At 43.5% G+C, this 16,897-nt stretch overlaps 1 protein-coding gene and 1 non-coding gene across 2 annotated transcripts; both read left to right on the forward strand.

Annotated features, from left to right (window-relative positions):
• The first annotated feature begins 1,449 nt into the window (after positions 1–1,449).
• On the forward strand, positions 1,450–9,289 carry LOC109769091 (eukaryotic translation initiation factor 3 subunit A). Its single transcript, XM_020327824.4, has 14 exons — positions 1,450–1,611; positions 1,833–1,913; positions 2,747–3,228; positions 3,624–3,839; positions 3,908–4,276; positions 4,365–4,394; positions 4,977–5,204; positions 5,338–5,499; positions 6,136–6,357; positions 6,434–6,637; positions 6,986–7,189; positions 7,281–7,361; positions 7,778–7,979; positions 8,388–9,289. Exons 2-14 carry the CDS (start codon positions 1,868–1,870, stop codon positions 8,978–8,980), a joined length of 3,039 nt encoding a protein of 1,012 aa, XP_020183413.1. The 5' UTR covers positions 1,450–1,611; positions 1,833–1,867; the 3' UTR covers positions 8,981–9,289.
• A 1,968-nt stretch (positions 9,290–11,257) lies between these two features.
• Positions 11,258–11,331, forward strand: TRNAD-GUC (transfer RNA aspartic acid (anticodon GUC)). Its single transcript has one exon. It is a non-coding gene; the product is annotated as a tRNA-Asp (tRNA).
• Positions 11,332–16,897: the final 5,566 nt, after the last annotated feature.

Here is a 16,897-nt window from a genome sequence, read left to right on the forward strand (position 1 = left end):
AGATAGATAACAATAATGTAGTGTGATAATGTGAAATACCTCTTTGTATAAGACTCCCCGACAATGGAGCTAGAAATCTTGCCTTGTAAGAGTGTTTGGGTACCCCTCAAGTATAAGGATGAAGCAACCTAACGGTGAGTATTTTCCTCGGACGGCGTGTTTCGAGATGTCTGCCGGACTTTGATCGCTACGGCTACCCAGATGGTGTATTTTACCATGTCTGCTCGGCCTTCCAACGCTGCGGCCATCGCACTCTTCCTTATTCTGTCAATCGTCTGGTCGTTTATCCTAGGTTCCTTATGCTCACGTGGTTTTGGGTGGGGGTGCCCGGTTCAGGTCATTTGCCGAGGGGAGGGTAGTCGAGTTTTCTATCTACCCAACTGTAATATGAAAAGAATATCTCAGTTCATTTGCTCAAGCTAACGACTTTTATATCACCCAAAGAAAGACATGTACAACGATCATCATTGCCCATTGTTAGTAAATACAAGGCAAATAATACGCAATACAAACATAATCACTTGCAGACAATTCACATAAAAACATCCTTCAAATAGTTAATCTATGATCTTAGTTACATTTGTCGTTTGCCTCTTTGTGAATCATTCATAAAATACGTTGTTCATAAGTTGCTTGCCTTCTTGGCTTCAATTGGTCTTTGTGCCAAAGGCGTAACGGGTCATCTATTTTTTTTGAGCCAACAATGATTCCGAAGCATGAAAACATAGTAATTGATCATTATTATGTTATAGACTTCATTAGGATGCACGTGGGTTACAATGGGCTTCCGGGCTGAAATTTGTGTTGTTGGATACTACAAGCATCCATTTCTGATTGCATAGACCCATTTGAACAAAGGCCGAATCATGGACACAATAGTCTTTGCGCAAAAAGACGAATCATCCACTTCAATTTATCTTTTTGTACCCCCCCCCCCCCCCCCCCACCCAGCCCCCCCCACACACAAATTAGTCTTTTTGTGCCAAAGGCACAACATGTCATCTTATTTTTTTGAGCCAGCAATTGTTCTGAACCAAACCCGAGACTAGCGGGCAAAATAACATCATTGTGTTTTTTTTAGGGGAAACCATCGTTATGATTTAAATTTCATTAGGCCGCACATTTTTTTACGTGGGTTACAATGGGCTTCCGGGCTGAAATTCGTGCTGTTGGGTAGGACAAGCATCCATTCGAACAAAGGCCGAATCATGGTCTGAAAAAAAGAAAAGAAAACCGAACTTGGGCCCTGACTTTTGCTCAAACCTCCCTCTGCTTCCCGCGAAATTACCCCGTCCCGCGGGCGAAAGCACCACCTCTGGAACGGGACAGGGAGAGCCACAGCCTGATCCCAGCCGCTCGTCCCACCATCGGACGGTCCCATCGCCCGCGAAACGGGCGCCGAGAGCCGTGGCATCAACAAAATTCCTCAAATGCCCCCAGCATCTTACCATTTTCTCTCTCCACCCCATCCCGGCTCGCTCCCCACGCAACCCTAATAAACCCTACCTCCTCCTCCCCGCCGCCGCCACATCCACTCCCCCTCCGCCCCCAGATCCTCCCGCGCGCCCCCGCCTCCGCCGCCCTCCGCCCCCCGTCTCCGGCGATCTACAGGTACCCCCGCTCCCCACCCCCGACGGCCATCGCCGCCCCCTGCCTTTCCACCTCATCCGATATAGCGTCTCCTCCGTCATTTTCGGCGATTTTTTCCCGGGATTTCCCCATCGGACCGGCTCGTTCGTCGGAGGCCGGCGTTCGATGCATGTTTCGTCGTTGGTTTGCCGTGAATCCGTGAGCTAATCCGGCTTCCTCTGTTGTTTGTGGCTGGGATGCAGGAGTAGATCGCCCCCGGAGACCCCGCGCCCCGACCATGGCGACCTTCGCGAAGCCTGAGAACGCGCTCAAGAGAGCGGAGGGTGAGTCACCGGGATCTTGTCTCACTTCGGCCGCTCAATTTTATCCGCCGTGGTTTCCGATTGTTGTTGTTTGCGGTGGTGTTGCTGTGATGCCTACGTACGGGAACTTAGGGCGACTATAGGTTCTACTGTCTGGTTCATTTGGTAGTTCAATCAATCTCACATGGTCACGAAATGTATAACGTATCTGTTGAGCGGTGCATTTGAAACATTCGAGTTGATTTGGAACCACCGAGTCCATACCACAGAGGATAGGCTCTGTTACAACTACTGAATGAACTTACATGTTCCATTTTGGTTCTCTGGCTTATGACATAGCCCATAGGCTTCCTTTTTGTCCATATATATGCCTGGACGCCCGAACTGCAAGATAGTCTTAAAGGCAAGTTAAGCTGGTTTTGAGACATTTATTGGATCCTAAGTTGCTCCTGGTGTTATGTATTATACTACCTTTTATTCCCTTCTGCGCCAAGACCACATAACTTTGCAGAAGCCCATGATTTGTTGACTTGTGACGGGCTTGGCATTGTGGCTCCTCCTACCAGTTTTATCCTGATCGACCAACTTGTTTCTAGTTGCAGCGTTTTCCTTTCCACAGCAGATTATAAACTGAGCACAATGTAGCACAGTTCAACAACCGCAAACTTGAGCCTCAAGTAAATTGATTAGGATGTTCCAGTGCAATTATTACCGTATGGTTGTTAACTTCTTGCACCAAAATATAGTCAACAGTGGTTCTCTGCATGCCTTTCTCTTATATGCAAAATCTTGGGCAATTTTTCATATTTTACTACAAGATGTTCACACTGTTTACCACCTTTGGTTTACTGCAGAGTTGATACATGTTGGACAAAAGCAGGCGGCGCTGCAGGCGCTGCATGATCTCATTACATCAAAGAGATACAGATCATGGCAAAAACCTCTTGAGAAGATCATGATGAAGTATGTGGAGCTTTGTGTAGATCTAAGGAAGGGCAGATTTGCCAAAGATGGCCTTATTCAGTACAGAATTGTCTGCCAGCAAGTTAACGTGTCATCTCTGGAGGAGGTCATAAAACACTTTATGCAGCTGTCCAATGAGAAAGCTGAGGAAGCCAGGAATCAGGCACAAGCACTGGAAGATGCTCTGGATGTCGAAGATCTAGAAGCTGACAAGCGCCCGGAGGACTTGATGCTCAGTTATGTGAGCGGTGAAAAAGGCAAAGACCGATCAGACAGAGAGTTTGTCACTCCATGGTTCAAGTTTCTGTGGGAGACATACAGGACAGTGCTCGAGATACTGAGAAATAATTCAAAGCTTGAAGCGCTATATGCTGTAAGCTATTTTACTGCCTTGCTATTACCCTAGTGGTCACTTAATACGTAGTTATATTTTTTGGTTCTGTCCTTTTACATGGACTTCCTATGAAATGAACTATTTGATTCCATCTGCACATACTTGACCAATTCACTCTATTGGCACCCTTTTCTTTCCTTTGATGAAAAGAAACCTGTAGCGTGGACTTTGTTCCATGAACATACTATTCTTTTACTTGATAACTTGTCTGGTTCTTTTGCACTCTCCCTAATTTGTAAGAAGTAATAACAATTTGGCTCCTTTTGTACAAAACATTACCAATGCATTATGTAACTACTGTTATTTACCTTTTGTATTATTGTCTACTAAATGCTTTTCACTAGCTGATCTTCCACTGACTTTTCAATATGCAGATGACTGCGCACAAGGCTTTTCAATTTTGTAAGCAGTATAAAAGATCCACCGAGTTCCGTAGGTTGTGTGAGATCATTAGAAACCATCTTGCAAATTTGAACAAATATCGCGACCAGCGTGATCGTCCTGATCTGACTGCCCCCGAAAGCTGTCAGCTGTATCTTGATACCAGGGTTGAACAACTGAAAATTGCTACAGAACTTTCCCTATGGCAGGTCTGTCCCACAACTCATCTTATCTTAAAGCTAAAAGAAATAAAATTCACCCAGCCTTTTTCTTGCAGGAAGCCTTCCGATCTGTGGAGGATATCCATGGCTTGATGAGCTTGGTTAAGAGAACTCCAAAGCCATCTGTCCTGGTCGTATATTATGCCAAGCTGACTGAAATATTCTGGATATCTGAGAGTCACCTGTATCATGCATATGCATGGCTGAAGCTTTTCAACTTGCAGAAGAGCTACAACAAGAATTTAACTCAGAAGGATCTGCAATTACTAGCATCTTCTGTTTTGCTTGCTGCACTTTCTGTTGCACCATATGACCATAAATATGGTGCATCTCATCTTGAGCTTGAAAATGAGAAGGACCGTAGCTTGCGTATGGCCAACCTTGTCAATTTCTCCCTCGACTCCAAGCGCGAGAATAGAGAAATGGTTTGCCTTCCATCTGTTCTCCAAGTTTAAGATAATTTTCCATAATATAATTATTTGTTTTCTGATAAATCTTCTGTTCACTTTTCAGGTTTCAAGAGCAACTCTTCTTTCTGAGTTGGTATGCCTTGGATCCTTTTTGGTTGCTGTTATTTTTATGTTATATACTGCCATATTGTTCAAGGTCTCTTTTATCACATGGACATGCCACACATGGGCATCTTGAACATAATCTGCTATTATGCGGGTGCTTGTACACATTACAAAGCATTCAGATATGAGAGTAATCTCCTCTGATGCCTGCACTTGATTGTATGCGCTTAGCTGATTGCTTTTTCTGCTTTCCAGTCAGAATAATGCATAACCACATTGTGAGCATCGCTGTCTCGTCAAGCAGCGTTGCTAAGATGTACACACTTATCTTGTACTACATGGCATGAGAGTCATTTTTCCTTCTAATCACACCTCCCACACCCTAATATCTGTTCAATCGCTTTAGTTAGCTTGGTAGCTCTGACATATATGAAGATTTGCAAGTCTACGCAGAACGGAACATCTGTTGATGCATCCCTGATGTTCTGTTCTGTTTCTGTGATGATTGAATTTACTTGCATTGCTTGTGATATTTTACTAGCTGGCTGTCTACATCATGCAATTTGTCTTGCATACACACTCACTCTCATTCTGATTGCTATGAAAATAGGCCGCCAAAGGTGTGATTTCATGTGCTTCCCAAGAAGTAAAAGATCTATACAACCTTATGGAGCATGAGTTCCTTCCTCTGGATCTAGCATCAAAAGTACAGCCTCTGCTATCCAAGATTTCTACTATTGGAGGAAAGCTTTCAGCTGCATCGTCAGTTCCGGAAATTCGTTTATCACAGTACCAATCTGCATTGGAGAAGCTTACTGCACTGAGGGTGCTGCAGCAGGTCCTATGCTATGACCCACTAGCGATAATATATGCATTCATGTCATTTTTTTTGCGAATATGTATTCACTTTATCATACCTTAACATTACTACCTGTAAAACATGTTTCTTAACTCTTCTTTAATCATTTCAGGCATCTCGTATTTTCCAGTCCATGAAAATTGATATGCTATCTAGAATGATCCCATTCTTTGAGTTCAATGTCGTGGAGAAGATTGCTGTTGATGCTGTCAAGCACAATTTTGTTGCTATGAAAGTTAACCATTTGGCAGGAGCTGTTCATTTTGGCAACATGGTATGTGGCTTGATTCTGACCACTGCTGCCACCTTTAGACTTCTCAATGTCCTCATTGAAGGCTTTATTTTTCTGATGCTGTTTATTTGAATTTCCTCATCGTCTGCTTTGCGGTTTTACATTATTTGTCTTAGCTACTCATTTCCTTGGCCTTTAAATTTTTTTCTAGGAACTAACCATTCATAGTGAATGGTTTCATTTTTATAGATTATATTACAACAACAACAACGAAGCCTTTCAGTCCCAAATAATTTGGGATAGGCTAGAGTTGAAACCCATAAGATCTTGAAACCTAGTCATGGTTCTATTCACGTGGATAGCTAAGTTCCACGCACACTTGTCCATGACAATGATATAAAGTTTGCTTGATTGTTGATGAGAAATATGTGCAGCTACAGTCTGTTCACAACAATAATATTAAGTTTGCTCGATTGTTTCTTTGTTTATTTTAGCATCGACATGTGGTGACTGATTGAGTGTATTGTTCCATGAAATTTTGTCACAAACATTTGGAATATGACGACATTGTCAGCAGTTAATCTTCCGTTTCCATCTTGTCTCTACAGATAAATAGATCATCAGGCAACATCAATCTTCCCATATATTCATTGTTATCTGACATATTTACCTTTGCAGGACATAGAATCTGATGTGCTTAGTAGCCACCTTAGTGTCCTCGCTGATTCCCTGAACAAAGCATTGAGTCTTATTCATCCACCTGTGCAAAAGCCATCCAAACCTAGTGAAAACTTGACCAATCTTGCTGGAGTGGTGGAGAAAGAACATAGAAGACTCCTTGCGAGGAAATCAATTATTGAAAAACGTAAAGAAGACCATGAGCGTCAAATATTGGAAAAGGTTTTCTATTTGCTCATTCTACCTCTTAGTTGTTTTATGGAGTCTTTGTTTATGGCTTATGCGTTTGCATTTCCAGGAAAAAATAGAGGAGACAAAGAGATTGACTATTCAGAAGAAATCTGCAGATGAAGAAAGGGAGAGGCTTTTGAAGGAACAGAGACTTAGGGAGCAGCAGAGGATCCGTAAAGAAATAGAGGAAAAAGAGGCGAGGGAAGCAGCAAAAATGATAGAAGATTTAACAGGAAGGGGGAAGAATAAGAAAAAAATTCACATTGAGGGGGTAAGATAATATTTTGGATTTCCAGTAATTTTACAGCTCCATTCTAACTGGCCATGTTTTCATAGTTTGCTTACTTTCTTGGAATGTAACTTAATTCTGTTTAGCGCTAAAATCTGGATGCACTATATTATGGGACCGAGGGAGTAGAATTTTGATAAAGGTCATATTTCTGTGGTGTTGATAGTCAGCTGCAGATGATGACAGGTGGTGTAGTTAAAGTGCAGGATCATTTGTTTCTGCACACTGCTTAAGTTTTTATCACTTACAGTTTGTAACGCATAGATACATGCATGTACAATTGTAGTTTAGGTGTATGGCGTTCTAATAAATTGAATGCTCACATGGCAGGATATGACAAAACAACACGCCATGGAGGTGGTGTTGAATCAACAGGTGAAGGAGCGTCAGGAGATGGAAAAAAAACTGGCGAAACTTGCAAAGACAATGGATCACTTGGAGAGGGCAAAACGGCAGGAGGAAGCACCACTAATCGAGGAGGCCTTCCAGAAACGCCTCGAAGAAGAAAAGATCCTTCATGAGCAAGAGCAGCTGGTTTGTCTTCACTGTTATTTTGTTGTTTACAAGATGTTGATTTTGATGGTCGTTCTCATGCTCACATTTATTATGTTTTTCTACTTGGCAGAGAGAGATTGAGCTCAGCAAGCAACACCATGCGGGTGACTTGCAGGAGAAAAATAGGCTTTCTAGATTGTTGGAGCATAAGGTATGTGTCCTTCTTGCGGCTGCATTCAGCAGCGCTGATTCCGTCACGTTGTTTTTATTCTTAATCAGCATTCCGAACTTTTAGTTGTAGAGTCTATTTGTCCACCGAGGGATGCTGAGTAGAGTTGTTTCAGTGATTACACTTTCTACCCTGAATTGTTTTTGTTTTGTTTGGATGATATCATTTGCTGGCCTCTCTGCTGCTGATACTGATTAACCCCAGAATAGATAGATTCAAATTTGGTTTTCAGCATATGATATTTCAAGTTTTGCCTCTAAGGGTATTGTCAACTTATAAGCTTTTGTCAGCATGTACTTTTTTCCTTTAAAGAAGACTACCTTCCATCTTGTTAATCTTTCCAAAACTTTGGCTTGTTGTCTATCATACCTTTACCAAATTTCCCTTTTCTGTTTCAGAATGCTTTCCAGGAAAGAATTGTCCAACGCCGTGAATCTGAGTTTAGTAGCCTAAGGAAAGAGAGGGAAGAAAGGATTAATCAGTTGCTATCTTCAAGAAAGCGTGAAAGGGAGACTGTACGCAAATTGATGTATTTTCTGAACATGGAGGAACAGCGGATCCAAAGGGAGCGTGAGGAACAGGAGGCTAGAAAGCGTGAAGGCAAGTGGATTACTGTACTAGCTTTACTATTTGTTCTACTCGCTGAGCATAGTACTAGAGCTTTATTATTATCATCATCTGGAACTGGAATCTTGCAACTTAATTATTCTTCTTGCTAACCTTATATGATCAGACCAAATCTACAATAATCTAAATTTCTTAGTTTTAGTCTATTCTGGCTCTCTACTCAACTGTTCAAACTTGTTTGAATTGTCATTATCTTAGATGATTGACTGCAGTGCAGTAGTTATTTCTCATACTTGGACGGTGGATAGCTGAAAAAATAGATCTTACTAGCTGTTGCTTTGTTACTATTCCATGTTGTTTGTGTCATTTGGAAGCAAGGCAAACACATTGTAGCTGATCAATCATTGCTGGCAATAATGAAATCACCTCTTTGGTTTGCAGAGGAAGAGAGGAGAAAGAAGGAGGAAGCCGAGAGGAAGCTCAAACTTGACGCAATCGCTGCTAAGCAGCTGCAGAGGGAGAGGGAGTTAGAAGAGAGGGAGAAACAGAGAAGGGAGGCTCTCCTAAGAGGAGCAGAGCCCGTGCGCGCAGCTGATGCACCAGCTGCTGCTGCTGTCGCACCGCCAGCCCGTGAACCAGCAGCGGCAGCCCCAGCTGCAGCAGCTGCAGCAACTGGTGCTGCTCCTAGCAAGTATGTCCCAAAGTGGAAACGTGAGGGTGATAGTAGCAGTCAGAGGCCGACTGCGGCAGCTGAACCAGACCGGTGGGTCCGGGATGATCGTCCTCGCCCTGCCCTCCGCCAGGATGCTCCTCCTGTGCGCGATGCTCGTCCCATCCGCCAAGAAGCTCCTCCTGCACGTGATGCGCGTCCCTTCCGCCAGGAGGCTCCTCCCGCCGCACGCCAAGAGGCGCCCCCTGCTGCCCGCCAGCCGGACGGTGCTGCTCCAGCTGCATCTACTGAACGCTGGCGTCCTGGATCTAGGACCTCTGCAAATTCCTCATCCACCTCCTCGTCCACCGGCTGGAGGCGCTGAAGCTGCCTGGCCTGAAATGCGCTGTGCTCTGCCCGCTGTCTGAGATTTTTGCCGTCCTACTTCCATGTCTTGGAGCTTCATGCACAATGGAAGTCTGCCACTGATATCTGGGAGCACGGTTACTTGAATTTGCTTGTTGCGCACCTAAATTTTCGAATTGAAACCTTGCACTGTTTCTCAGTCATGTTTGATGTTTTGAGAGTCACAGTACTCCATGCATAATGTGTTGCTCTTTGTTGGCGTATATGTTCCAGACTATGCTGTTGTTTTGTCGAGTATGCATAATGAAAGCTACCGCTGAATTTTTGAGATTCTCAGATATATTTATTTCGTATATGCCTGCATGTGGCAATAAAGATAAAAGTACATTAATAGAGCTACTACGTCCTCCTCAAAATAAGCGTCAATTTTGTACTAACGTTAGTACAATCTATACTCGAGCCTTTGACTTGGCCCCTGGCAGGATAGGTGAGGAATCACTCATGAGATCTGATCTATTGGGGCCTACAACTTCGCCAAAGCCGACTAGCATCTCTTTCCGTGGTGAACTGGCCGTCCCATACCTTCATTTTGTCTCATGTGTGTTGAACATTGTCTTCTTCGGTTCTAGCTTCACTGATGTAGGTAGGGCTGGGCGAGAAAGGGTCCCCTCTTGCCTATTAGTAAGCGGGCCTTCGATTCCATCGGGGTCTTACGGTCTCATAGAGGGGGGAGAACTACCTAACTAAAGAAGAATAGTGCTCTTTATAAATAAAAGTAGGCGTGGAGAGCTTTTTGCGGGGAAACTTGCAAGTCAAGTTTGGGGGGAGGCGGGCGTCGACCCAACCTTATGAGTATTCGGACTATAACAGTTCTGATGAACAGTCACTCACTTTTGACAGTTATACGATTCCAGAAGATGATCTAGAATTGGGTCAATCACGTTTATTAGAAGTTGACAATAGAGTGGTTGTACCAGCCAAAACTCATCTACGTATGATTGTAACACCCGCTGATGTACCTCATAGTTGGGCTATACCTTCCTTAGGTGTCAAATGTGATGCTGTACCTGGTCGTTCAAATCTTACCTCCATCTCGGTACAACGAGAAGGAGTTTACTATGGTCAGTGCAGTGAGATTCGTGGAACTAATCATGCCTTTACGCCTATCGTCGTAGAAGCAGTGACTTTGAAAGATTATGCAGATTGGGTATCCAATCAATTAATCCTCCAAACCAACTAAACCGGGGAAGCTGAAGCGGAAATGCAATTCTCGGGTGAGGGAAGGGAGAAGCTCCAGGAAGGCTTCGCTCGCTCGCTCAAAAAGCTCTAACGCTCGTTTATGAGTGGAGTGCATAAGCCCTTATTGAAGTAGGGTGAGGCCTTACTACACGAGCTCGTAAGTCAAGCACGGAACGAGCCTTGTCTACGAAGCTTCGCTTCATCATCTTGCTTGCTTCTGGCGAAGCTTAACGCACTATAACATAGGCATGCATGATGGTATGGTAGGAAGACTCCTTTTAAGGCCGACCACTACATAGGAGCGATAGGAAGCCAAGCCGTCAAAAGGAAAGGCGAGCAGCCCTTATTGCAATAGCAAACGGCCTACTTATAGCCCTATTTATACCCTTTCTCGGGGACTTCAACGGGCCTTACAAGCTCAATAAATTGCAATTCTTCACCTTTTCCTCAGACAGTGGGAATGCATTTTCTTACTTGATTGACATTGATAGATATGTGTACCACACCGAACAAGCAATATGTCATATGCTTGATGTACCAGCCAAGCCAGCTCTTTTTTTCTCACTTCCCTTATCCTTAGCGCAAAAGTAAAAAGAAAATGAAAGAGAGTTTGTATTTGCAAATGAAAATGAATATGGATCTAAATAAATTAGATAATCAATAAATAAGAACTGGAATAATAGAAAAAATATCCCTCGCCCCTTATCTCTTCATCATCGTCGGTTCCGTCACTTGTGGTATTCGTTTAGAATCTTGTTGACCCTACTCGCTTACTCCTATTTTCCTTATTTCTTTTTCTACATAATTAATTAGAACTTTCGTGAAAGAATGGGGTTCTCTCGGGGGGGGGGGGGGGGGCGCACCCTCTCTTCCTTTTTGAGAAAGATGGGCTTGTTTTTTTTTTCAATAAGTTCTATTGCTTTGACACAATTAGTATATAACATAATATATATAAGAAAAGTACTAAAGGCGAAGGGCATTCTGTTGTACAACTACTTTGGGTATAGTTACAAAGGTAACCGGTAGGTGACTGTTGAATCGACAGTAGTTACGAAAGGGGGAAATAGCTCAGTTGGTTAGAGTGCTGGTCTGTCACGCCAGAAGTCACGGGTTCGAACCCTGTTTTCCCCGCCCGATCTTTCTTTCTTCCCGAGGTCATACCTCTGCCACTTTACCCTGAGTTTCACTAAGGCATATAACCCCATTCGGGTAAGAGGAGCAAGCAGTGGGGAACATCTATTTATATGCGTGTTAGCATCAACAGCATCTTTTTGAAAGTAAATTACATCGATCCTCGGTGCTAGGTACTGAGGTAAGTAAATCCTGAGGATAGAACTAGAGCAAGTAAGCTCATCGCACTATCAAGTGAGTCAGGAACTAGTCTGCCAAGCTTAAGAAGAAGTGAAAAGTAAGCAAGTTGTCATCTAGTGAGGGCTAAAAGACACGGAGAACATCCCCCCTCTATTTGCCAATTCCGCCTTCCTCTCTTTCATTTCATGTCGGTTCAGCCGAGCCAATAGATTCCATAGGCGGGTCAGTTATAGCTGTAGTAGCCTTTGATTAGGTCCTTTCAATAGACTTTCCGTAGCTATAGTTCGATAGACTTTCCGTAGCTCAGTACTGCTGATCGTTGACGCCCGCAACTGTACTTACGGCTGTACTTGTGAAAAGAGATAGAGCCGTCTCGCTATGACTCAAAGATGGTCAAAAAGCTAATAGATGGGCCACAAAAGGTAGAGGAGAGGGGGTAAGAAGAGTAGACTTACTACTGGATACAAGATAGGGTATACAACTAAAAGGGTGAGATAGAGGAATGAAATGAGCCAGTGAAACGGTCCACGACCACAAGTATTGAGCTATAACCATAAAACTTGGGGAGTGCCTCAAGAAAATCCATTGAAATAGAAGACCCAGGTTGTAATGGAACAGACAAAGGTTGAAGAAGACCAGCAGGAAGGGTGTGCTCACTCTTGTTGAGTTGACACACATTACAGTGAAGAACAAACTTGGAGGGAGAAAAATAAACCAGAAGGGACCCATTGTTTCTGTGCAAGTTGAACAATGATGGAAAAGCATCCAGTATGTAGCCGACATATGCCAACAACCCAAATGCACATATGCTAGTTAAGTTGAAACTCCTAAATTAAAGCGCCCGAGTGCTCTGCTCTCCAAGCTTATTTTGGGACTGAGGAAGTATATAATAAGCCCCCCTTTCTTTTGTGAAAAAACTGGTTTAGGTTGATTGGGCCAAAAAAAAAACTCTCATAGCGACCTGTAAAATCACCCCGACTTCCCTCCCCTCTAGGGGAATATTCGACTTCCTGCAGACCTTCAAAACTTTTTTTGAAAGATAGTAGGAGAACTGTTATTATGCATTAAGAGGAAGCGGTAAAGAAACCGATGCTCGGTTAATAACCTTCTTCAAAACTTCAGGGGTGCAAATTTCACACCGGCTCGATGCCAAACCTTCTTCAAAACTTCGGGGGTGCAAATTTCACACTGGCACGATGCTGGTGACGTCCCGCAACTGTGTTGTGCCACATAAGGGAGTATGGATCCATGTTATGTCCAATTAAATTTTTTCACTGGCTGTATAATGCATGTAACCTATTCATGCCAACATTTTAGTGCATTCCAAATGTCTATACTACCGTTGCAATTTGAATTGAATTTGAATTCGTTTCTCTATTTCAATAAGCATCTACAATCATGATTGTTGCCAACTTTAACCATCATTCGTGTATTACCTGAACAACACACTACATGATTACTATAGAGATAGATATGAACTGTGTGTACTATATGAACTCGAATTCAATTTTTTGAATACACTTGATGTTGATTCCAAATAATAGTACATTTGATGTACTAACTATATATTCATAATCTAAACCATGTTCCATACGTACACCGTGTTTATCACACAAAGTATAGTGCCCCGCCCCCTATATTATGACAAGTATTTAGCTCTGAGATGCAAAAGCCACACATTAGCCCAAATTATAATCAATGTTCTATATATTATATGTAGTACTAGCAAGATGCCCATGCGTTCCATGGAACATCAACATGATCAAGGGGAGGCCTTATTTGCAAATATGGAGAGGGGTGTGGGTATCTTTTTTCAAAATTGCCATAGTTTCTTTCCTATCCGCCAGATATAAATCGGACGGCCTATATTGCAGGATGGCAGGCACACCATCATCAACAACTCTGTTTTTTATAAGAGTAGAGATAAAAATATATTATATGTAGTATAACATGTTCATAACCACACCATGTGTATCACCGTTATATATAATCACGCATGCGTCGGTTTAAAACACTATGATAAATTCTTCAAATATCCGAATTCGTTTTTTATAATGAATTATGGTCTCTATTCGTCTTTTACACCCACACAATCCTCTTATCTTTGTAGCTAGCGCTAACATTCTCTCGTGCATGCACACGCCCGCATCCCTCTCACCCTCCCTCAACATTCTCTAGCTCCATCACGCAAATTCGTCTTTTCACTTTAGGTCGTTCACCCACGGTGTGTGTAGGCCCCCCAACTCCTTCTTTACGGCACACATCGATCGATATGCCTCTCTAGCCAGGTGTGCCTGCCACAAACACAAGCTTCCCCTCTTCTCTTCTCACCGTCCATGCCTCACTCCCACCACTCTTTTCATCGATCTCGTACTCGCACACTCCTTCCCCCTCGATATAGTATGCCTCTCGCACCACCTCTTAGATGCATCCCTCTCTCTCTATCCTTCTCCCCTGGCCTTATTTGCTTCTAACACATACATGCATGTATACCGATCGATCTCCCTACATATACCTAGGTTGACTTTAACTATTTCCCCCCCACCCATCGATCGACGTACCTCACAAGTTATGTCTCTCCTTTCTGTGATAGAGGACGATTGATCTTCCTATGTAGTTATGTCTGCTTACCACAGCCATATCGCCCCCCCTCATCATTCATGCATGCCTCCTGACCCGTCTCTCACACGCACGCGCACAGACAGGCAGCCATCCCCTCTCTTATTGATATTGCAGGCGTGCCCTCCGTTTGTCTAGCAAGCCTCTACCACCATTTGTTAGAAGCAACTCCACTACCACCCCCTCCAACACTCTAGCTCTGTCTCTCTCCCAACCTTATTCCTCTCCTACACATATGCATGGATGTCGATCGATCTCCCTTAATAGATAAGGTAGGCCTCTCTCCTCCTCCACACATATACCAGTCATTGTACCTCTATAGTTAATAAGGCCTCCCCCACCACACACCGGTAGTCGAGCGCTGTAGGTAGGTATCCATGCCACAGAGACAAACTGCACCTGTCCCCTCTCACGTTCCACTAGGCTAGCCACCCTATATCTTTGACGTGGGCACACACAAATTCGATGGCACTCTTTATCGATCGCGCACGCACCCCACACACACACACACATCATCCCTGTCTTCGATTCTATGGATACCTCAAGCCGATGATACCTCCACTCTCTTCTCGTGATCGCCCCCTCTATATATATGATATATCCAGGACTCTATTTTCACACACATTGCATATGTTACATTTTTTGATTCACACCCCCCCAAAAAACACTCACGAACCCACACACTATATCTCTCTATGTTTGTATCTGTCTCACACAACCCCACGTAGGTGGTGTACGTACACGAAGAGAATAGGTGCACGTACTCACGCTTCGTGCCCAGCCACACCCACGCGGGTACACGGTGGAGCTCATTTCTGTACGAAATGGCAGCCCACGTGCTAATTTGAACGCGTGTAGCGGTTGTTTACCTACGGAGGTTGTGTACCACGCGTGCACGAAACAAAGTTCGACTTGATGCGTTGGCGCGTTATTTTTAAATAAAATTATATCGCTCAATGGCACGTACACAGAATATAAAACGATTTTTATGGAGAAAAAGGTAGCCCGCTCCACTATATACAATGGTGCCTGCCTGCCTGGGTTTGTCTCTCTTCATAGTATTCACACAAGGCGGCGGTGGCCTCTGCTACCTCTTGAGCACTGCGTTGGTTTTCCCTTGAAGAGGAAAGGGTGATGCAGTAAAGCAGCATAAGTATTTCCCTCAGTTTTTGAGAACCAAGGTATCAATCCAGTAGGAGACCACGCACGAGTCCCTCGCACCTACATAAACAAATAAATCATCGCAACCAACGCGATAAGGGGTTGTCAATCCCTACACGGTCACTTACGAGAGTGAGATCTGATAGATATGATAAGATAATATTTTTGGTATTTTTATGATAAAAATGCAAAGTAAAATAAAAGGCAAATAGAATAACTAAGTGTTGTAAGATTAATATGATGGAAAATAGACCCGGGGGCCATAGGTTTCACTAGTGGCTTCTCTCGAGAGCATACGTATTACGGTGGGTAAACAAATTACTGTTGAGCAATTGATAGAATTGAGCATAGTTATGAGAATATCTAGGTATGATCATGTATATAGGCATCACGTCCAAGACAAGTAGACCAACTCCTGCCTACATCTACTACTATTACTCCACACATCGACCGCTATCCAACATGCATCTAGAGTATTAAGTTCATAAGAACAGAGTAACACTTTAAGTAAGATGACATGATGTAGAGGGATAAACTCATGGAATATGATATCAACCCCATCTTGTTATCCTCGATGGCAACAATACAATACGTGCCTTGCTGCCCCTACTGTCACTGGGAAAGGACACCACAAGATTGAACCCAAAGCTAAGCACTTCTCCCATTGCAAGAAAGATCAATCTAGTAGGCCAAACCAAACTGATAATTCGAAGAGACTTGCAAAGATAACCAATCATACATAAAAGAATTCAGAGGAGATTCAAATATTGTTCATAGATAAACTTGATCATAAACCCACAATTCATCAGTCTCAACAAACACACCGCAAAAGAAGATTACATCGAATAGATCTCCACAAGAGAGGGGGAGAACATTGTATTGAGATCCAAAAAGAGAGAAGTAGCCATCTAGCTAATAACTATGGACCCGAAGGTCTGAGGTAAACTACTCACACATCATCGGAGAGGCTATGGTGTTGATGTAGAAGCCCTCCGTGATCGATGCCCCCTCCGGCGGAGCTCCGGAAAAGGCCCCAAGATGGGATCTCACGGGTATAGAACGTTGCGGCGGTGGAATTAGGTTTTTGGCTCCGTATCTAGTAGTTTGGGGGTACGTAGGTATATATAGGAGGAAGAAGTACGTCGGTGGAGCAACATGGGGCCCACGAGGGTGGAGGGCGCGCCTGGGGGGGGGGGGGGGTAGGCGCGCCCCCTACCTCGTGCCCTCCTGGTTGATGTGTTGACGTAGGGTCTAAGTCCTCTGGATCACGTTCGTTCCGAAAATCACGTTCCCGAAGGTTTCATTCCGTTTGGACTCCGTTTGATATTCTTTTTCTGCGAAACTCTGAAATAGGCAAAAAATAGCAATTCTGGGCTGGGCCTCCGGTTAATAGGTTAGTCCCAAAAATAATATAAAAGTGTATAATAAAGCCCATTAATGTCCAAAATAGAATATAATATAGCATGGAACAATAAAAAATTATAGATACGTTGGAGACGTACCAAGCATCCCCAAGCTTGATTCCTGCTAGTCCTCGAGTAGGTAAATGATAAAAACAGAATTTTTGATGTGGAATGCTACTTAGCATAATTTCAATGTAATTCTC

The sequence above is a fragment of the Aegilops tauschii genome, chromosome 3 (genome assembly GCF_002575655.3).
Source record: "Aegilops tauschii subsp. strangulata cultivar AL8/78 chromosome 3, Aet v6.0, whole genome shotgun sequence".
Taxonomy (NCBI): Eukaryota; Viridiplantae; Streptophyta; class Magnoliopsida; order Poales; family Poaceae; genus Aegilops; species Aegilops tauschii.